Genomic DNA, 21,302 nt, shown 5'->3' with positions numbered 1-21,302 from the left:
ACGTTACCGCCTGAACCATCCTCCTCCCACCCCAATCCGGGGAAAAACTGTCTTCCACGAAACTGGTCCCTGGTGTAAAAAAGGCTGGGGACCGCTGGTCTACGTCACCCTGGGCAAGTTTTTGCTTTCTGAATTTCCGCATCGGTAAAATGGGGATAGGACAGGACATACATCACAGGGTTGTGGGAAGTGAGTGAAGGCTTATGAAGTGTAGTCCAGCTTCTAATAAATGTGAGCTGGCATCATCATCATGATTCGTTGCAGTGGAGGTAAGGCGAGAACTCGATGTGCTGGGAAATGTCCACCCCGGTCGTGACCACGGTCAGCATCACCCTATTTCTTCATGTCAGAGCACCACATGCCCGGAAGCCTTTGTCAAACTGCAAATTTTACCTGGACGGTTTATTAACAGCAGTGAACACATTCTGAAGGGCTGGACAGCGGTTTCAGGAGACGTCCAGACTGCCTGGATCTGGTTAGGACCATCCCTCGGTCGCTTTGAGAAGCGTGAAGGCCACATGAGGACGCGGCACTGGGAGCCCTTCCCGAGCTGGTCTGAGTTAGACCTCGCCCTGTGCGTGGAACTCACATTGTAGCCCGGAAGCAGGTCCCACCTGATGTGCTCGGGCAGTGCCGGGTGGCTGCGAGCTCCCTGGTGCCCAGGAGCAGGGGTCCGGTTGGGATAAGGGTGGAGGCGCGTGGAAGAAACCTCTGCCTTTTTGGATCAAGAGAAGGACCTGCTGGGCCTGGTGGGACATCAGGGATGTTGCCCAGCCTGCCTGAGGGAGGCCCCTCTCAGCCCAGAGCTTATAAACAACAGGCAGATCCCACAGAAATGAGACGTGTCCCAGTGAAAACCAGCGCACGCATCTAAAAGGAATGCAGAGTTGCTTTCCTTCCCAGCGCTTTCCTGTTAGGCTTCCACGGAGGTCCGTGTTTGTGGAAGAACTTGGATCTAATTGTTGCCGACCCATGCCCGCGTTCTCTCCGCAGAGGCCGATGGGCAGCGGAGGGGATGCGGGGGTGGCCGTGAGGGAGGAGGTGACATTTGCAAATATGTCAAGGGACAAAGCCCCGTCAGTGCAAACGCAGGGGGACCTTTTCAACGAGAAGATGAAGTGGTCTTTTGTAAGCGACGCGCGGGTCTGTGGTGACAGGAATGGCACGGCTGCGGGGACCTGGCCTGATTATCTGTGGTTGCCATGGGTGGAAATTGCTCTACGGAGTAGCAATTATTTTCAACCTCTTCCCATATAACATGTTTTACAAGAGCTGCTAACGACTGGCAAAATTAACTGTCACTTTCCCCCTTTCCACCATAAACAACAAAAGGGCCACATGGCAGGCAGCAGGAAGACTTGCGAAGGGCTGGGCTGGCCACGGCCTCGCTCTGCGGCCCTGAGAACCAGGCCCTGGAGAGCGGTAGCTCCCCGGCCGGTGCTCCATGGGGCCGATACCCGCTGGGCCGGGCCCCCCACTAGGGCCCTCCAGGCTCCAGCAAGCTCTCAAGGCTTTAGCTCGAACTCAGCCAGGTCCTTCGTCACCACCACCAACCCCGGTTAACCATGACGCCGCTTCCTGGGAGCAGACCCCAGTCTTTCCCTCGAGCGCCTTACCCCTCTGTCCAGCGGAACCTTCACGTCCATGGAGAGAGACCCTGTCTCCCTGTTGATCATGGCTGTTCTCAGCTTCAGGGGGAAAGATAATAGAATTAGTAATAGAACAGATAATAGAACTCGGCTCACACAGGACCATGAAGCAATGAACACTGCCTTGGAGGTGACCCCTGGGGACACGCTGCGTTTTCCCCCTTCTCCTGCAAGCAGGCTACAGGTGGCAATATAGACCGGCTGCCAGGTTCCCTTTAGCTGGAATTCTGGAGCTCACTCAGAGGATGCTCCCAGTGGGCTGATGGGCGAGGGAACACGGTGGCCGAGCCCTGAGATGCAAGTTTTCCAACACCCAGGCCAGCCTAAAACGCCCTCACACCCGAACTCTGTGGCTCACAGACGTGTGCTCCTTCAGCCCCAGAGGAAGAGACTGTTCTCTCTGTGGACGGTGGGAGGGCTGCCCATTAGAGGCACTGCTTCTGCTTTGGGCCAAGGGAGGGGGCTGAGCTCAGCGCCTGTGGCCCCGGGACCCGCTGTCCAGCCAACCGACCCCCTCCCGGCCGCCCACTCACGGTTCCGGCCCGGTCCTCCCACTCCACTTCCGAGAGGTCCACGCTGTTGTAGTTGGGCTTGGGCTTCAGTTTCTTCCCCTCTCTGTACTGAGTGCGCCAGTCAGGGGGAGAGACGGGAGGTTAACACAAGCCCCGGCCCTTCCAGAAAGCCTGTCTGGCACAGTCACAACCCAGAGAAGCTCAGCGACTCCTCGTGGTCGTGCGGGCCACGTTCCCGCCAAGGCAGAGCGGCCCTTGCCAACCTTTGAGTCAGGTGGTCTCCCGGCCTCGGGGAGAGTATCTCACACACCAAGGAGCTCCCGTCGTGAGTACGCTTGTCCTAGGTTTGGACTCGCGTTGTTAGAAATCTCTTCCTCATGCAGAGCTGAAACCTGCCTCCTTGTGACTTTACCCACGGGTCCTAGGCCTCTCCCTGGAGCTACACAGAGAGAGAGCTTCCACCCGACCCCCCTGAGGGTTTTCGGGGATGCTCGTCACTGCTAAGACGTCACCTCCCCGAGCTACACATTCCCAGTTCGCAGACGCCTCAGCTCCCTCTGATTCTCTTCCGTTTTGTCAAAGTCACTCTCGAAGCAGAGTGCCTGGGACAGTCGCTATTTCAGATGGGGTCTGACCAGTGTGGGGTGGGGTGTGACCGTGCAGACCAAAACATCGTACGGCTCTGACCGCTGCCTCTGATTCTGCTAATCCAGGACAGCTGCCTCGCCCGACAGGTCAAACCGAGTTTTCAGCCCATTAGATTCCCTTGACCTTCCTTGTGATGCACTGTTAAGTCACAGCTTTACCATCTTCTGCTTGGGCATCGAGTATGCTGCACGACTTTCCATGCATTCCTAATGTATTTCATCTCCTTAGCTCCAGCCCATCGTTTTAGAAGAATACTTTCTGAATACTAATTTTCTCCCTTCATGTATTAGCCATACCTTCGAGATCTCATGGCATCTCCTTCTGTGTTTTCATCTTGTTGATAGAATTTTTTGTGTGCAGTTTATTGATTATTGATTTAAACATTTTTGGCTGCGTTGGGTCTTTGTTGCTGTGCACGGGCTTTCTCTAGTTGAGGCCAGCGCGGGCTACTCTTCATTGTGGTGTGCGGGCTTATTGCGGTGGCTTCTCTTGTGGTGGAGCACGGGCTCTAGGCGCGCAGGCTTCAGTAGCTGTGGCTCGCGGGCTCTAGAGCACAGGCTCAGTAGTTGTGGCGCACGGGCTTAGCTGCTCTGTGGCATGTGGGATCTTCCCAGGCTGGGGATCGAACCCGTGTCCCCTGCACTGGCAGGCGGATTCCTAACCACTGCGCCACCAGGGAAGTCTTCGTTGATAGAATTTTTGAGCGAGCAGGGCCAAGGACAGACAGATTCCGCAAAGCCCGATAAAGCCCTCCATCCAGCGCGACAGGACCATTCATCAGCATTCTTTGAGTGTTATTATCATTTTCTGGCCCTGACTTCTCTCTCTCTGACACCAAGAGAGATATCGTCAAGTCATCTGCTGTTACGTCTGTAGCATTCCCCAGGTTTAATTTGGTGATAGATCAAAAAAGTAAAGAGGAGGGGCTTCCCTGGTGGCGCAGTGGTTGGGAGTCCGCCTGCCGATGCAGGGGACACGGGTTCGTGCCCCGGTCCGGGAAGATCCCACATGCCGCGGAGCGGCTGGGCCCGTGAGCCATGGCCGCTGAGCCTGCACGTCCGGAGCCTGTGCTCCGCAGCGGGAGAGGCCACAGCGGTGAGAGGCCCGCGTACCACAAAAAAAAAAAAGGGAAGAGGATAGTTTATCATCAGGGTCATTAGGAATTAAGCAGAGGTCTCTGTTTAGCAGGACGAGGCCCCCCACAGATGCTTGAATGGCTGACGTCCCCCTTCACTGTGTATCTTGCTTCAGCAAGTTTCCTCTTTTCTCAAGAAAGTGTCTCCAGTTTCTTGCCTGTGCTCGAACGATGTTCCCATTCTTGGCCTGTTGAAAGTCTATTCTCATGACAAGCAGCCCTGCCCTGCGCTCCTGTTCAGGGCGGTGCTGCTCTTGAGTAAGAAGTGACCCTCCCGGCTCGTTGCCACCTCCTAATTCCTGAGGATATCTGAAAGGCCGTCCCGGGCTCCTCAGGAAACCGTAATTCCGCTTCCATTACTCCTAGTTTGGGCACTGACGTGGAAACATTTCAGGCCGAAAGTATGGCTCCGGCCCCTCCTTTATTACTAGGCGTATCCTCTATGATTTTCTTTTTAAACTCAGCTATTCTTCTCCTCGACACCTGTCATGAATGGATCGCTCTCTCCACAGGAATCTCGCTGTGCTGGCTTTGCTGTATGGGATAATGTTCTGCGTGGTACGGCTCTCTCGTCGTTTCATTTGTGTAAGCCTGTTTCCTTGACTGGACCATAAATGTCTGTTGACAGCGTCTCGGAGCGTGACTAGGCCAGGCGTGCGACGGGCCCCCAGTACGCATGGGTTGCTTGAAACCTTATGTTCATCCACACTGCATAGATGCTGAAGACGGGTTTGGGACTGGTGCCCCTTAATTCTAAAGGGTCAACATTTTTGTTCTTCCCCAATGAGTCATTTTCTTGGCCCTGGGGCTGCCCCCCACAGGACCCGCTGGTATAGGTCAGTGTTCCTGGTCTCTCTCAACTCTGAACCCCTAGCGTTTCCTTAAATAGCTCAATCGGGGCCTTTGGTCACTCAGCGTCTGTCTGACCCAAACGGACAGCAATGTGGCTTAGGCTGGTCTCTCCATGGCACCTGGGCAGGAGAGAGCTCGGAAAGGCGCCCGCGGTGCTGCTGTCCTCAGTGCCAACCTTGACTCCAGAGGAGGCTGGTGGAGGGGAAGGGTCGCGATGCCGCTGGGACCCCAACTCCCCTCCCCGCTTCCCAACAACCACACTACTGCCACGGATGGAGGTCTCGGGGAGCCCCCCGGCCGGGGAGGCAGCACCTTAGATAAAAGGCTGCTGCTTTCTCTCCTGGCCTCGGCCGCTCATCTGAACGCAGGTTAAAATGCCGTGGGCTCCCGTCTTGGGATGGAGGGAGCTGGAAGGGGGCAGGAGCCCTGGGGACACATCCTCAGGGCAGCCTCAGCTCTGCTCCCCAGCTCGTGGGGGACGCCTCCTGCCGTTTGTAGTGTTAACTTGGCACTTACGCCCTTGGGGTGGCCCCTGGCGATCTGGGGACACACGGTCAGACTCCAAGACAGAGCGTGGGGTGACTGACGGGGTGACAACGGGGAAGGGGACGGGTCCTCCAGGGACACTGCACACTCATGACAGGCTCCCTGCAGACTGGCTGCTACTAGTTCGTGCATTTCTGCCTTGTCTCTCCTGCTAGATCATAAGCAATTTGAAAACAGGGACCATGACTTAATTTTTTTCTTGTAGTCCATCGGGTTCTTCAATGGAGCTGAATGCGTGTTCATTGTTTTAACTGTCTGTATGAACTACCCCCACAACCCGTACAGTTAAGACCCCCGAGGCAAATAGGATCGGTACCTACCAGGGGTCGAAGGTCAGGATGTGAGAGGATGTAGCCATTGTTAGTGCTCAAAAAGGCATAGCCGTGCACCCCGAGCTAGGAAGACAGGGATGGAGGGGGTCAGGGGGTATGTGTGCAGGAGGACTGGGGCCGGGCAGGGGGCGGGGCCACGGGCGGGAAGACCACCTCTCACAGCCCCGTTTTGGCGACAGTATGAACAAGCTGGGCAGCTTCCAGCCGCTCACTCTGAATTCTGCTCCAGCTGCTCCAGTCGGCAGTGACCATAACAACGAACGTCACCACCTGCCTCCTTCCACCACTGCTCTGGGGCTTTGATTACACAGCCTCGCTCCTCCCCAGATGGGGCTGCGTGGTGGGCAGGCGGACCAGGACGGCACAGACGTGCCGAAGGCCACAGAGCACGTCGCGGCTGCCGTGACCAAGCGTCCCAGGGGCCCAAGTTTCGGTTCCCCTGCTCTGTGCCCAAACGTCTCTAAGGGCGGGATGTCCGGGGGTGGGTTGTGGGGGGCAGGATGGGGGGATGTCTGGGGGTGGAGTGTCCGGAGAGGGGGAATAGGGCGTCGGGGGTGTGACATTGGGGTGGGGCTGAGGGGCGGCCGCAGGCCCCGTCCCAGCTGTGAGCTTGGCTGCACTGCCTGCAGGGAGCCTCCAGAGCCTGGTGGGGTGGCTCCTGGGAGGCCCGTGACCCTACCTGGGGGCCTGATCCGGGCTCACCTTGTACTGGGGCGCCAGCTTCATCAGCTCTCTCAGGGCCACGTCAGAGCCCACCACACCCAGGAGGATGCCGTGGGATCGCTGGAAGGAAATGCCAGCTTCAGGGGGGACCAGGCTTCCCATGCACGAGGCCAAACTGAACCCACGGCCTTTCCAGAGCCCGGAAGAGGAGGCCACTTGGACCTAAGGTGGTCTTTGCTCTGCAGTTAGATTTTAGGCAGAGCTCCCTGGAATAAAAATCTAGAACCTACTAGAAGAGGCCCCGGGAGTAATCTCAGCCGCTGGGAAGATTAATGTTCAGTATTAACATTTAAGTTTAATATTTAAATGAACTACAAAGTTGAATGAAATATGAGCTTTCACAGGAGAGGCTGAAGTACTGGGATCCCAGGGCCCCTCATCTGGGGGCCCCGAAACGCCCAGGGCCCGTGAGGGAATACTCCCTGGCCAGGTAGAGGATGGACGGCTCCCACACTCCCCACCAGAGCCCGTGAGGAAATACTCCCAGGCCAGGTAGAGGACGGACGGCTCCCACACTCCCCACCAGAGCCTTTACGAACAAGCCAGGGCCTGCCCACACTAGCAGGTTCCGTGTGCTTTTGCCGGAAGCCTGGCAGGTGACCCCTCTGGCCCTGATCCCCAAGCCAGGGTCCCAAGTCCAGAGCAGCGGGTCAGCGCCAGGCTGGAGGAACAGAATCACGGGGCGGCTTCGGGAAGTGTGGACCCTGCCCCATCCCCTCCCGACCCAGAGATTCTGACATGGCTACTTGGGCACAGGGCCTGGAACCTGACCTTAAACCCTCCCAAGGCGGCTCTGAGGCCACGTCAAGAGCCACAGGTCTAACGACGCCAGGCAGCGGCTGGAGCTCTAAGCCGGGCAGCCGCTCGTGAGCAGACACTTACCGTCTCGTTCTTCTTGCTGAAGACAGGCATGGCCACGGTGGTCAGCAGCGCCATGCTCTGCGCCTGCGGGTAGAGAGCTGTCAGGGGGACGAGCGAAGGGCAGTGTCCACAGACTGGGGACCCAAGCCGCCACTTCAACCACAACTCAGGGGCACCTTCCAACGGGAGGAAGAAATCCCCAAGGAGGCTTCCCGTCTCTGCATGAAGACAGCTGGGGGAAAGGCTGGAGCGGGGAAGGCCGGACAGGGGAGCGGGCTGACGTCACTTAGCAAATGAAGCCCTAAGCTGGAGGGGGCCCCAGAGCCCCGAGTGTGCGGCCCAGCCCCTGAGCACACCCAGCCTCACCCAGGCCTCTGGTCTCGGCCATGCCAAGGCTGAGGTGCACCCGTGGGACCAGCCCATCTGTGCATGAGCCCAGAAACAGAGGCTCAGACAGCAAGAGGACAGGCCGAGGAGCCAACAGGGGACAGGTTCTGGCCACTGAAATGCCAGATTAAGTGTCAGGTAAGAGTCCCTGGACATTTCTCTTAAAGGTGGGGTGTGCCCCCTCCCTTCCTCCACCTGAAGCCTAGAATTCGTCCGCAGTCGTCCTGACCCCACTAGCCACCTGGACTATGTGGACCCCAGGGATGGCAGGGGGCAGCGGGAAGGGGCCAGGGGCTCGTCATCCACTTTTTACGTGTCCCCTTTTACGTGAGGGGGACACACACTTCTCTCCTATCGAAGCCACTATTTCCAGATGTCTCTTAATCCCAGCCTGCTATGACGCTGCTGGAGCAGGTGTCTGCGTCTGTGTTGGGTTTGAGGCATGCCAGGAAGGTCCCTTCCCTGACATCTCATCTGACTGTCTACCTTCCGTGTCTGGTTCTGCATGGGGGAGAACTACAGGAGGTCTTGTTGGAAACTTGGGCCCCGAGGGAGGCCGCTGGTTAAGCCGGAGTGTCCTGAATCACTGGTTGGTCCCCTTTCTTCCCAGAGCAGGTGAGGATTATGGGAAAAGGGAGGGATGAGTCTGCAGCAGACGGCTCTGTCCACGGGCGTGCGGCCCTGGGGGGTGGTCTGCTCCCGGGGCTCCCGGACCAAGGTGTCGCTCCCCCAGTGTCTCTCCAGGACGTGCTCTGCCCACCCCACTCCCAACCCAGGGGTCACCTCTCACTCCCTGGGGGCCCCACCTTGCTGTCCATGTAGGCTTCCGTCCAGGTGATGTCATGGTCGTGGTTGATGACCATGGGCCGGCTGAGCACATGCAGGTACTCCATCACGTTCTCCTGGGCGTCCGCCAGAGTGGAGATCTGCGTGTAGTAGCCTGTGGAGGGGAGGGGCGGATGGCTGTGGATGCAGGGCCTGCGCACCCCCAGCCGCGACGGCTCTTGGCCGGGCCCCTGGCTGGGAGCTGCCCTGGGCCACTAGGTACCACTTTTCCCAAGGCTGCCCTCTCCCGGGGCAGCTGGAGGCCAGTGGTGCTGCGGGGACACGAAGGCCTGGCCCTGCCTGGACTTGGCAGAACCTTGAGGCTCCCCCTGCCCGAGCAGCAGGACCTCAACTCAGGGCGCGAGGCCACCCCTCACTCCCCGCAGGGCTGTCCTCAGGGGTGCCTGCAGGCAGCTCTGTCCCGGATGCTCATGTGTGCGCCTCCCCGACTGGACCGGGCCTTCCTGACCACGTCGACCCCCTAGGGCCGGGAGAGTCAGCCACCCACAGCAGGTTCTCGGACGTCCTGCTGGGATCGAGGAACCCGAGTCGGCACCTCGAGGCCCGGGTCTTGGGTTCTGGCCAGAGACAGATGAGGGCTGCCACACATAAAACCTTAATCTAAAGAAAATGACGGCCTCTGCCTTTTGTCTGGAGCAGAAACAGAGCACACGGGCTTCATCTGCAGCAGCAGGAATGGAGGCTGGACATCAGAGACGACTGACATTGAAAGGTCGGGCCCATGTCTACATGGTTTTCCGTGTGGCAGTCTGGATAAGGCTTATTTGAAGAGACAGCAGAACGGGAGTCACCACCTCCAGGCGCGCTGCGGGAGGTGCCATGGGGGTGGGAGCCCCGCAGGGAGCGATCGACATGGGTCTTGCTTTGTCTCAGCAGGAAGGGGGCGGATGCTGTCACCTTTGCTCTGGGTCCCTTTGTGGGAGGCCCGGCTCAGCACCTGCGGGGTCCGGGGATGCCCTCCCACCTGCGCTCAGGTGAGGCTGCCGGACGCCCTGCCTCACGGGGCGTCACCCACCTTTGTTATTGCACGCGATCCACTTCAAGCGGTCAGCAAAACTTACTTCCTTCCCGATCAGGTAAGTGAAGAGCCGGACCTGGTGGACGAGACACGGTGGACTCAGCAGAGTCCCGGCCGCGAGGGGCCTGACCGTGTCTGTGTCTGAATCTGGGACCGGGTCTCTGGATTCCGCACTTTCACCCCTTTGCATCAGGAAGGGCCTGGGGCCCAGGCTCGCCGGGATGCCCGCCCGGCGTGAAGGCTTGCCCGGCGGGGCTCACAGCCAGCAGTCTTCTGTCTCTACCGTGCCCTCGCTCGGGGCCTGGGGCTCACGGGGTGGGGCGTGTGGACACGGCAGAAGGAGGTGCTCCCCCGGCCCCCGGCCCCCCACCCAGGGAGGAACCTTGCGGTGCGGCCAGTTGTATTTCTCCAGCACTGTCCTGTGGTCCTCCACGGCCCCATCGGTGATCAGCATGATGGCCTGGTTGCACAGGCTTCCTTGCCCGGCCTCTTGGAACTGCGTGGAGGACGTGGCCATGACTCCCCATCTCCCCTCACCACACCAGCGCCCCTGTTCCGCCAGCTGCCGTACCTGCTGCAGGATCTGGAAGGCCTCACTGAGGGCTCGGCCCACAACCCCCACACCTTTGACCATCAGCTTGTCCACCAGCTGTTTGAAGTGCTGTCCCGGGGAAGAGGATGGGGGAGGGTCAGCCGGTCAGTGGACCAGGGAAACTTCCCCTCTGGTCGTACTTTCAGAGGCTGCGCAGAGCTATTCGCCCAGAAGAACAAGATTGCAGGACCCACCCCCTACTTTCATGGCTGGACCCCTGCAGCAGATGTTTCTCAGATGTCCCCAGGGTAAGCCGAGAGGGTGTGAGTGGCCGGGTGCAAGGCCACCCTCACCCCTGGATGGAGATGCTGGACCAGCACAGGTACACTCACCTCTCTGTTGTCCCGATCCGCCTGGACCAGGATCCCTTTAAAACAAGGCTCGATGTAGTGGATGTAGTCGTTGTACTGCAGAGGGCAGAACACACAAGATCAGTTGGGAAAGTCAGGGCCCAGTGACGGAGCTCACAACTCACCCCGGGTGGGGTCACCCGGGCCCCTGTGTAATATGACCTTGGGGGACCCCAGGTTTTGGGCAATTTTCTCTGAGTAGAGGGGAGGGAACAGTAGGGCCTGAACTCTAAACGTTCTCCCTCAAATCCTGGCCCTCGGCATCTTCCCAGGAGGCCAGCTGGGTGCCATCCATCCCTGGGGCTCACGGAGACCAGGAGTTACCTAACTCTCCTCTCCCGTTTCCTTCTGTTTGTCCCTCCACTTCATCACCTTTTGGGGGCAGGTGGAGCGACCCTCAGGAGAGTCGCTGTGAAAGCAGTTACCAGGGGCTGCTGGCCCCTCCTCCCGACCTGCCTGGATTTGGGGAGGACGGAAATAGGGCCCTGGGATCACCCATCCTGCAGATGCAGGAGGCTTCTCCCCGGTGGCGCCAGGCAAGGGCACATGGGCGGGGCTGAGTTAGGGATCTACTCGGATACCCCTTCATCTGGACTGGACCCCAGCCTCGTCTGAGAACCTGAGTAAATCTACCAACTCCGAGAAACGGACATATGCGTTTCCCACGTAATTTCAGAAACTGTGGACGCCTGGAAGCCTGTCTTGGGTGGGGAGTCCCAGCTTCAGGGGATAGGGTCCTTCACAGCACGAAGCATCGGGTGGCCGTAAGTACAGGTCATTCCGGTGCAGGCAGAGGACGGGTTTTCTGGAACGGGAAGCCGAGTTTACCGAGATGATGTTCACGAAGTCGTTTTCCCCCAGCGTGTCCAGGATGGTGGAGACCGTGTGCTTGGCGATGGCCATCCGCAGCCCCTTCATGCTGCCGCTCGTGTCCATCACGATCACGATGTCCTTCGGGGACGTGGCAGCTTGTATGTACCTTTAGCAGAAAGGAAGGGACAGGCCGACGGTGGGAGAGCCAGAGCCAGAGCCGCCGCCGACCGGGTCTCCCTGGTTTCCATTCAGACTCTGGCTCAAAGTTCAGGCCAACGCCCAGGGTTTCTCAGGTCCGGAACCACTCAGCTCTGGAGCCATTTCGGCTGCCGTGGCTGGGACTGTGCCCATCGAGTGCTCAAGTGCTCATGGTGACCCTCGCCCTCTTTGTTTCTGGCCAGCCCCGGTCCCGGGGTGCCGGCAGTGGGAAGGGAGGGAGCTGGCTGCCCCCTCAGACTGGGTTACAGATCTGCCAGAGGAGGGGTGAGGACGGAGGGGAGAGCCTGGTGCGAAGACAGCTCAGAGCCCTGGGAGGAGGTTTGGGGCAGGGAAGACACATGCGGTCAGGGCTGGAGCAGAGCAGCTGTGGGGGACGGGGTCGGGGGAGAGGGATGCAGAAGGACACTCTTCTTCTCCTGTGTTGGATTAGTTCTACCTGCGGCCCTGGGGGCGGGGGTGGGCTCAGGGCAGGAGAACGAGGCAACACCCGAGGCTACAGAAAGATGCTGGCCCCTGAGGCCTCGCCCCGGGGACGCTTACCAGCCGCGGTTCCGGCAGTCGAAGGTGATGACCCCGTTCTCATCAGGCGTCCATTTGATGCCTGGGGAAGGAAAGTCTGGTTTCTTCGCTAGCCCGAGAGGCTGCTCCAGAGCTCTGCCTGGGTGCTGACACCCGGCACCGCCAGGACCCCCAGGGCAGTGGGTCAGCCCCTGTGAACTGAGGGCGGCCGGCTCTTGGAGGGACACTCACTTCCCAGCGGCCCCGATCCAGAGTTGGGTTAATTTCATAGGTAGGACCCCGCCCCCCCCACCCAGCCATGTGGTTCCTGGGACTCATCGGTGGGGCTAAACTTCCCATCAAACTAGACTGGGAGGCCCAGGGGTGTGACTTTTATTTAGCGTCATTGCCATCCAGCAGAGCGTGCACAGAGCAGGCGAGAGCCGGGGCTCTGAGCTGCAGCCCACCTGCCTCCAGGCAGATCAGCTGCTGGTGTTTGCGCCCTCCCTGTTAGCTGCAGGGGGGGGGTGATTTGGCTACAAGACTAAGCTCCCCAAGGTCAGGCCTTCCCAGCACCTGGCAGGTCTGACACGGATTCCCGGCACAGCAACGGAGAGGGGCAGCTGAAGCGGAAGTTCTTGGCTCTGAACCCAAACCTTAGAAGAGGGCTTTGGTGGTCCCGGGTGGGGTGCCCTCAACCCCGAGCAGAAACAGAGGTCAACCCTCTCGAGGGAAGCTTTCCCAAGTCGGGCCCCACAAGCCAAGGTCACCACGTGCGTCAGAAACAGGCCCCTGTGGGTGAGAGGCAGCGAGGCAAGAACCATGAGATGCATCCTCCCGGGATGACGGGCGCTGCTGAGACAGGGAGGCGAGAGCGTGGCCGTTGTGGAAAAGGACCGAGGGGCGGCCTCTAGCAAGAGGGCTCCACAGGCCCAGTGAAGCAAAGCGCTCAGTGAACGGAGACCCACAGGAGTGAGAGATGAGCTCTGTCTCTGCTCCACTGATGTAAGTACGTGGTTTCCAAAGGACAACGCGGGCGATCACCCCCCACCTAGCAGAGTCACCGGACTCCCAGTTCCCTGAGAGACACAGAGAAAGGCCTGCACACGTTCCTAAGCTGTTTCTGCAGGAAGCGGACACCACCGATGAGAACTGCTGACCGCGGGCACGTGGGCCCCAGACTGGCTGAAACCAGGTGGACGAGGCCCGAAACCTCACCGGACGCCAGCCAACCCGAGAATCGAGCACGAGCTGATCAGGCTCCTGCACCCTCCCCGGCGCGGCCTTTAACCCCCTTCCCTAGACGTCCTCAGGGAGCTGGCGCCCTTTCCCTCCTTCTGCTGCACCGGCTCTCCTTTCGATAAAAAGCTTTGCTCGCCTGGGAGTCTTGTGGGAGTGATGTTCATTGCTGTGGTCTTGCTTTCCCAGAACCTAGAGAGAGCGCCTGGGAACTCAAACAAGGGATGTTTGTATCAAATATCAACAGTGAGAGTATCTAATTTGCAGGGATAAAAACAGGGAAACATTAGATGAAAATAAGTCAGGGTGGGGAGGTGGAGGTGCAAGTGGGAGAGTTCTAAAGTCCTTTTTTGACTGCAAGGAGGGTGGAAATATTATTTTAATTGTTATAGCTCATGTTAAAAATGCTTGAGGGCTTCCCTGGTGGCGCAGTGGTTGAGGGACTCCGCCTGCCGATGCAGGGGACGTGGGTTCGTGCCCCGGTCCGGGAAGATCCCACATGCTGCGGAGCGGCCGCGCCCGTGAGCCATGGCCTCTGAGCCTGCGCATCCGGAGCCTGTGCTCCGCAACGGGAGAGGCCACAGCAGTGAGAGGCCCGTGTACCGCAAAAAAAAAAAAAAAAAAGCTTGATAAAACAGCAGGGCTAATTACTAAAAGAATGGCAACAGAGGAATAAGCTCCAAACTGACAGAAAAAAGAGAAGGAAGGGGTAGGGGAGATTTATCAAAAAACATAAATCATTAAAAAAGACGAAGAAAGGAAACATAAAACTAGAGGGATGAGTAGAAATTTAAAAAATAAGATAATAGCATGTCCAAATATATCAACATAATACATGGAAATGTGCTTAACTTGCGAAATGGTAAAAGAGGTTGTCAGTTTGCATAAAAATTAAAAAGCTATAAGCTATTTTCAAGAGATATGGCTAAAACAAAATGACATAGAAGATTGGAAGTAAAAGGATGGAAAAAATATATATGTCTGGCAAATACCAGCTGGGGACATACTGGTGTCACGCTATGAAAGCACACACAACAGACTTGAAAGGTGCCACAAGGGCTAACAAGAGTCAAGCAGACACAACACCAGCAAAGGCACAGAAAATCTAAACAATACGGTCGACAAGCCTGATCTAATGACGTAGCAGAAGTTTTCATCCAACGATTAAAGCACACATGGAATATTTACACAACGTGATGCCATACTGGGCTATTAACTAAATCCCAGCTAGTTTCATATAATCAGTACCACATACACTGTGTCCTCTGACTGCAGAGCAACTGAACTAGGAATTTATACTAAAAAGATAAATATCAAATCCCTATGTATTTGGAAATTTAAAAAGCACACGGTTAAATAACTGAGAGATCAAAGAAGAAATCACAGGGGAATACAAAAATGTTTAGAAGCAGACAATCACTAAAACACTACGCTGACACCAGAAAGCACAGGCAACAACTTCCGTGTATCAGAGGACACAGTCGACAGAGTGCAAAGGCCGCCCATAGAATGGGAGGAAATATCCGGAATGTATAGCGAACTCCTGCAACTCAGCAGCAAGAGCGACAACCTGGTTTACAAATGGGCAAGTTTTGTGTTTGCACACAAGTTGACGGCTCTGGAAGCCCCAATGTGGTGGGATTTCCACCCTGGGGAAGGCTTGAGGGACATGGGAGTTGTCTTCAAGTATCTGAAGGGATGTTTCATGGAAGAGGGATGAACTTGTTCATCAAGACTCCAGAGAACAGGAAAAGAACCAAATGGCTTGTTGTGGATTTGGGCAGAGACAAGAGGTACCACTGAGGGGGACCGGTGAGCCCTGAGGTCACTTTGTGCTCCTCCTAAGAGAGGCCCAGGGGACACACATGGCTGTCCTCAGGACTCTTTGAGACAGGCTGGGACCTGGCACCTGGGACCCTCTGCTGCAGTGCTTGCACCTGGAGAGAGTCTCCTCCAGCAGCAAAGAAACTATGAGGGACTAAAAATACCTGCGTGCCTGCAGAGCTGGGGCAAATTATGGACAACACGATACAAAAAGACCAAAAAAACCCAACTGCCACTTCTGAAGGGCGGGAGCAAAAGCAGGGTACTGGGCATGCCCCCTGCTCTCAACACCAGAAAGGGGGTGGGCAAAACACCTAAGCCGTCCGTCCAGCCCGACCCCTGGACACACCCCTACCCTCACCCCATATAAGGAACCAGCTCGCCTCGCCCCTACACCCCCCAGGGAGCGAGCAAGGGAACCTGCTGTCTCACTCTCTCTGCCGCAGCAGGGGCCCCAGTAGAGCCTTGCCTGAATTTCTTGTCAATTTCTATTGCCTGAGGAGGTCCAGAACCCTGGCCAGTCACACCTTCCGGTTCCTATCTCAGAAAACAGGGCAATATTAAGGCTTTCTGGACAGGGGGCTAAAATAAGACGAGTGGGCATGAGCTGTGGTGGTGAATTGTTTTAAATGAGAAATAAAAGAAGGCAGAGCTCTTGGAGGCCCCGTGCAAGGGGCTTCTGTTTTCTGTTCGTTGGTAGACAAGGGGGCTTCCCCGCTGCCTGCTGGGTTGGCCGCTAGCCTGTGACACTTCCTTCCCCGCTGCTGAATGAGTGACTCTGCCCCACTTCTCCAGTGAAATGGGAATTGCTTTGCCCTCCTTTCCGCCTCCCATGTGCTTCTCACAGGACAAGCGTCCAGGTGGGCGCTTACTGGCTGCTTACCGAGGCGTCATTTGTTCATTCCTTCATCAGCTTGAAAGTGTGCTTATCAGGTTGTGAAGGGGACGGAGGTGGGGTTGGAGGCGCTTTTGGACCAGGGTCCATCTCCAGTGCCTCCGTCGCCTTGTTCCCAGAGACGGAGCCCCGAGGACCGTGGAGATGCCTCCCAGCAGCCTCACCTGGGTAGATGCGGAAGAACCCTGTCGAGCTGCCAAAGTACTGCCAGGTCAGCGTCGGGTCTCTCTGGAAGTTCTCCACAAAGACAGGGTTCAAGGCTTCGGACATGTAGATTCCATTCAAAATATCCGGGTCTGAAGGGTAAGATTATAGGAGGAAGTGCAGGGGAAACGAGATCAGTCTTCCCCCGCGGAACACGCGTGCACACACGCACACACACCCGTGTGCCCACAGCCTGCAGCGACGCCGCCCACGACTGCTGTCTACACCCGCACTCCTCTTCCCCCTCCCCGGGGATCCCCGTTTGCTCCGGGCGGGGCTGCGGGCTGGGGTCCGGCGGTCACCTTTGTTGTAGACATTGGTGGGCAGCTGCACGCTGCTCAGAGACGTGTTCACCAGCAGGTTGCTGAAGTGCGCATTGGCCTCCAGGACGAACTCGGCCCCCAGCTCCACATAGGCGCCACCTGCGTCCTTCTCGTTGATGAGGACAGAGTTGTAATAGTTAAACTAGGGCGACCCCGAGAAGATGGGAGGGCAGGGGGCCCAGGGAGGGGAAGGGGAGAGAGAGAGAGAGAGCGTCACACGTGATGGATATCGGACAGACTGACCGCCACGTCCACACTGGCGGAGGATTCCGGCCACGATCACTGATTCGGGGCAAATACCCATCCAGACATTGGATCGGATGGTTGACTCTTCTGGGTTTTGGTGTAAACTGTCTAGATTACGGCTTCAGTCCCCACTTTGGCGTATGTGGACGCAGCCAGCGCTGGAGACTGACAGGCGGACACAGATTCAGGGAGAGGTGGACAGACGGAGGCAGCCTGGCCAGCACCCCGAGATCTTGCAAGGGGGGAGGGCTCCTGGGGGACAAAATGGGGGTCCCTTCAGGGGGCTTCCCTCTGAAGAGAAGGCCTGCAGCCTGGCCTCCGGCCAGCCATAAATGTCTCCTCAGATACAGTGGTTCAGAATCAAACCTCTGCAGCTTCATATAAACCGGTGCACATTGAAGGATGGAGCCGGGCCTATGCAGTTCCCACCCCATGTCCCACCCTCAGGCGGCCCCAGCCCCTGGGCGCTGGGACATTAGGCACCGTACCTCCCAGGGCTGTGGGAGGGGACGACTCACCACCAGGGACTTGTTGAATTCGTGGTTCAGGTCGGCCTCCTCGGCAGCCTCCACCAGATTCTGCAGGCGGGGATGGGAAGGGGAGAGTCAGTGCGGGAAGGAGGCCAGAGGCCCCGTAAGGTCCACTGCCAGGGCCCACCCGCGAGAACTGGGGACAGACTCTCGGACCAGCACCTGCGCACGAATGTGCACAGCATCACTAGTCACAGTAGCCCGAAGGCAGGTGCATGTCACAGGGACAGGAAGCCAGTCTGAAAGGTGACACACTGAGTCCTTCCAGCTACATGGCATTGTGGAGAAGGTGAGGCTAGGGACACAGCACAAAGCTCAGTGGTCGCCAGGGGTTTCTGGGGAGGGATGGATGAGTAGCCGGCAAGCAGGATTTCTTAGCGCAGGGAAACTACTCTGTGTGATCTCTGATGATGGAGACACGTCGTCATACGTTTGTCCAAACGCCCGGAACGTACACCACCGAGAGCGAACCCTCGTGCAGACTGCGGACTTTGGGTGACAATGATGTGTCAGTGTAGGTTCATTAATTGTACAAACACACCGTCTGGTGGGCGTGTGGATAGTTTTGGGGGGGCTGTGTTTGTGGAGGCGGGGGGTAAATGGAAACTCTCTGTACTTTCTTCACAATTTTGCTGTCAACCTGAAACTGCTTTAAAAAATAGTCTATTGAAATGTGTGTATGTGTGTCTGTCTCTCTCTCTGTATTCAGTCTGTACACATTCAGCAGCCAAAGGTGGAGTCAGCCAGTGTCTGACCTTCTGTGTCTGGAGTCTCTCACTTAGCACAATGTTTCCAAGGTTCATCCATATTTTAACATGTATCAGACACGTTTAGCATGTATTCATTTCTTTTTCTTAGTAAATTTATTTATTACTTTTGGCTGTGTTGGGTCTTCGTTGCTGCGCGCGGGCTTTCTCCAGTTGCGGCGAGCGGGCTTCTCACTGCGGTGGCTCCTCTTGTTGCGGAGCACGGGCTCTAGGCGCACGGGCTTCAGTAGTTGTGACCCACGGGCTCAGTAGCTGTGGGGCACGGGCTTAATTGCTCTGAGGCACGTGGGATCATTTCTTTTTATTTCTGAATCATATTCCATTTTATGGATAGCCCACTTTTTGTTTATTTCTTTTTATTTCTGAATAATATTCCATTTTATGGATAGCCCACTTTTTATTTCTTTTTATTTCTGAATCATATTCCATTTTATGGATAGCCCATTTTTGTTTATCTGCTCATCAGTTGGTGGACATTTGGGCTCTTTCCAAATGGAAATTCGTCCATCTGTGACAACCTGGGTGCCCCTGGAAGACGTCAGGCCAAGTGAAATCAGCTGGATGCAGGAAGGCACATACTGCATGGAGTCACTTACGTGTGGATCTAAACTAGTCAAACTCCTAGAAACAGAGGGTAGAATGGTGGTTGCCAGGGCCTGAGGGAGGGTGAAATGGGCGCTGGTCGAGGGGTGCAGAGTCTCAGCTGTGCAAGATGAGTGAATTGTGGCGAGCTGATGCACAGCAAGGTGGCTTAGGTGACAATATTGTAGGGTGTGCTTGACCTTTGCTAAGAGGGTTGTTCTTGGGCGTTCTCACCTCTCATACAAAAAGAAAGAAAGGGGTGGGGAGGGAGGGAAGAAGGAAGGGAGGGAGGAAAATACCATTTATCCTTAATGCGTTGTATCCTTAGTACAATTACCATTTGTGAGTGATGGATAAGGTGGCTGGCTTGGTTGGGGTGACTGTTTCACAATGGATGTGTATATCGGGTCATCAGGTTGTACATCTTAGTATACACAGCTTTTGATTGTCAATTATACCTCAGTAAAGCCGGGGGTGGGGGAAAGGAGGCCAGAGCTCCTAAGCTGGCTTTGCCAGGGGGCGCCGCTGCCCTCCGGGCCTCTATTGACACTCGTGTACACTGGGCAGAACCAGCGTTATCCCCAACAAGGAGGGAGGGCCCTCCTTGCTTCCCTACTCCCGACCCCCAATGCCGAGATGTGATGAAGAAATTCCACGGGGCAAAGATTATTTGAGTGCCGCTCTCCAGGCAATTTCCCCACGGGCACCCTCATAGAAGGGTCCGTGGCTGTGGCCCTGGGGGCACCCCCAGCAGGGAGCAGGGCCTCAGGCTTGGAGAAGGTCCACAGAGCAAGTGCCCCCCGGGTTGGTTTTCCGTGTTGAGGCCGTGGAAAGGATGCGGTGCCCCTGGAGCCCCCGGAGCCCAGCGCCCTGGGCTCTGGAGGTGTCTCAGGACCTCTTGTGCTCTGGCGCCAGGAGGGCTGGCACCTAAAGAGAGGCATCCCCGTGCCCCGGTGTCTGCAGTCCGCCCAGGCCAGCCGACTGAAGGAGGCGGGTGTTACTACTGTGTTGGCTTCTCTGGGGGTCAGCCTCCCCTGCTGTGGGTGGTCCCCAGGTATCCCTCACTGCTTCCTGACGCTAAGAGCCCCTGCCCTAAGCCTGCAGAGAAGAGGCTGCAAATCGTCACAGGTGGGAAAGGGGGCCCCGGCAACCTGCGGGGAGGCGGGGAGATGGGCGGACAGCGGTGGGGCTGCAGCCTGACCCCCACCATGGCCACCCTCGCCCATCCTCTGCACAGCCTCGGCCTCCCCTGCGGGTCCGCAGCCCAGACCCCTCTCCTCCCTCCTTGTTCTCCTGGACCCCCCCAAAGGAGTTCCTTTGGGATAACGCTGGTCTGGGGTGGCCAATTCCTGGCACACAGCACCTGCTGGTTTACACCAGCCGGGTCCCCACAGGGGTCAGGGAAGCACTTCATGCCAGGGAAGTGACACGTCCCGTTTCTACCAGGCCAAGCCAGGTGGCTGTGCAGTGACCAAACACCTGGGCCCTGGGCCCCCATCAGGGCAGCACTTGGGTGCCATGAAGGGTGGGTCTGTGTGGCAGGAGGGGAGGGGCTGGGGGAGGAGAGAGGGAGTTCACGCCACCCGGTCTCACCCCCCTACGCTCCCACCCTCCAGCCCCCGCCATTCACTCAGCCCGCGACTCCTACGCCCTCACTCTGCTCTGCTCTGTCCCATCACTGAACCGCAGGTCCTGACGCAGGTCCTTCTCAGCACCGTGGTTGACCCTCCAACCCTGGAGGCTGGTCCCTAAGGCAGGGTGCCCGCCCGGCCCTCCCCACTCTCCGCTTGCCCCCCACCCCGTCCTTTACAAGGGTCTTGTGGCTCATGGGCTACGAGGCAGGAGAAGGTGGTGTAGCGGGGCTCAGGGAAGGGGTTCCGTGTCCGGGGCGGGCAGACCCCCAGCCTGCAGGCCTGAGCACCTGGACGGCCGCCACTTTCCTGCGGAGCATGGTCTCCATGTCCTCTGAGAACTTCCTCACCAGCTCCAAGCCATCCACCTCCTTGATCTTCAGACTGGGCTCCACGTCCTTGTATTTCTGTTCAGGGCACGTGGAGAGACACGCACCTGTCGTCTTGTACCTGGACGTCCATCCCCGGCTGCCGGCGGCCTCCATCCTCCCCACTGGTGCATTCACACTGGGGCCAGGATGGCCCTCCGTCCTCGTAAAACCTCCCCCAACAACCGACGAGAGACACCTCTTATCAGATGTCCTCTGATTCACATCCTTCAGAGGGAGGCTGAGGCCCAGAGAGGTCGTGAACTTGACCGAGGTCACACAGCCAGCGCAGGGGCTGCTCTCAGGGGCTGTGAGGCTCGTGGTGTCTGTGCCCCCCATGCACTGCAGGGGCGGGTGCTGCCTGACTCTCAGCCAGTGGGCCTGGGGGCATTAAGAGGGCCGCTGAGTCGCCACCTGGGCCCCCGGGAGGTACTCCCTCACCGTGTGTCCTGGGTGCCACCTGGGCACGAGTTACTCAGTTCCCCAAACTGTAAGATGCGTCACGTGCAAGACTTTTACCCAGAACGGCCACAGGGTGGGGGAGCCTGTGTGGGGTGGCGAGGGGAGCCGGCATTGCTGCTGCGGCCCTGCGGTCAGGACAGCGGGCCCCCAGCCTGGGGCAGGGGACAAGCACGGCCACAAAAGCCAGAGGCTCCCCTTTCCGCAGCACTTAGAGAAAGGTGCTGAAGCTGCAGTGAGGCTGAGATGGTGA

General features: G+C 57.6%; 1 protein-coding gene across 1 annotated transcript in view; it reads right to left on the bottom strand.

Annotated features, from left to right (window-relative positions):
• The window catches only part of CACNA2D4 (calcium voltage-gated channel auxiliary subunit alpha2delta 4), a gene marked incomplete at both ends in the record, with an annotated part of 96,299 nt that overhangs the window by 53,748 nt on the left and 21,249 nt on the right, over positions 1 to 21,302 (bottom strand). Inside the window, 16 exons of the mRNA XM_082849509.1 lie at positions 1,617 to 1,688; positions 2,183 to 2,269; positions 5,663 to 5,737; positions 6,377 to 6,457; positions 7,280 to 7,356; positions 8,436 to 8,585; positions 9,507 to 9,585; positions 9,892 to 10,005; positions 10,081 to 10,170; positions 10,434 to 10,508; positions 11,280 to 11,430; positions 12,024 to 12,084; positions 16,104 to 16,235; positions 16,446 to 16,608; positions 17,231 to 17,290; positions 20,513 to 20,629. Coding sequence (XP_082705635.1) covers positions 1,617 to 1,688; positions 2,183 to 2,269; positions 5,663 to 5,737; positions 6,377 to 6,457; positions 7,280 to 7,356; positions 8,436 to 8,585; positions 9,507 to 9,585; positions 9,892 to 10,005; positions 10,081 to 10,170; positions 10,434 to 10,508; positions 11,280 to 11,430; positions 12,024 to 12,084; positions 16,104 to 16,235; positions 16,446 to 16,608; positions 17,231 to 17,290; positions 20,513 to 20,629 — 1,584 coding nt within the window. The remainder of the gene's footprint in view (positions 1 to 1,616; positions 1,689 to 2,182; positions 2,270 to 5,662; positions 5,738 to 6,376; positions 6,458 to 7,279; positions 7,357 to 8,435; positions 8,586 to 9,506; positions 9,586 to 9,891; positions 10,006 to 10,080; positions 10,171 to 10,433; positions 10,509 to 11,279; positions 11,431 to 12,023; positions 12,085 to 16,103; positions 16,236 to 16,445; positions 16,609 to 17,230; positions 17,291 to 20,512; positions 20,630 to 21,302) is intronic.

This window comes from Leucopleurus acutus (genome assembly GCF_964270905.1).
Source record: "Leucopleurus acutus genome assembly, chromosome: 11".
Lineage (NCBI taxonomy): Eukaryota > Metazoa > Chordata > Mammalia > Artiodactyla > Delphinidae > Leucopleurus > Leucopleurus acutus.
Note: the sequence above shows the minus strand (reverse complement) of the source record. Positions and strands in the feature narration are given on the sequence as shown.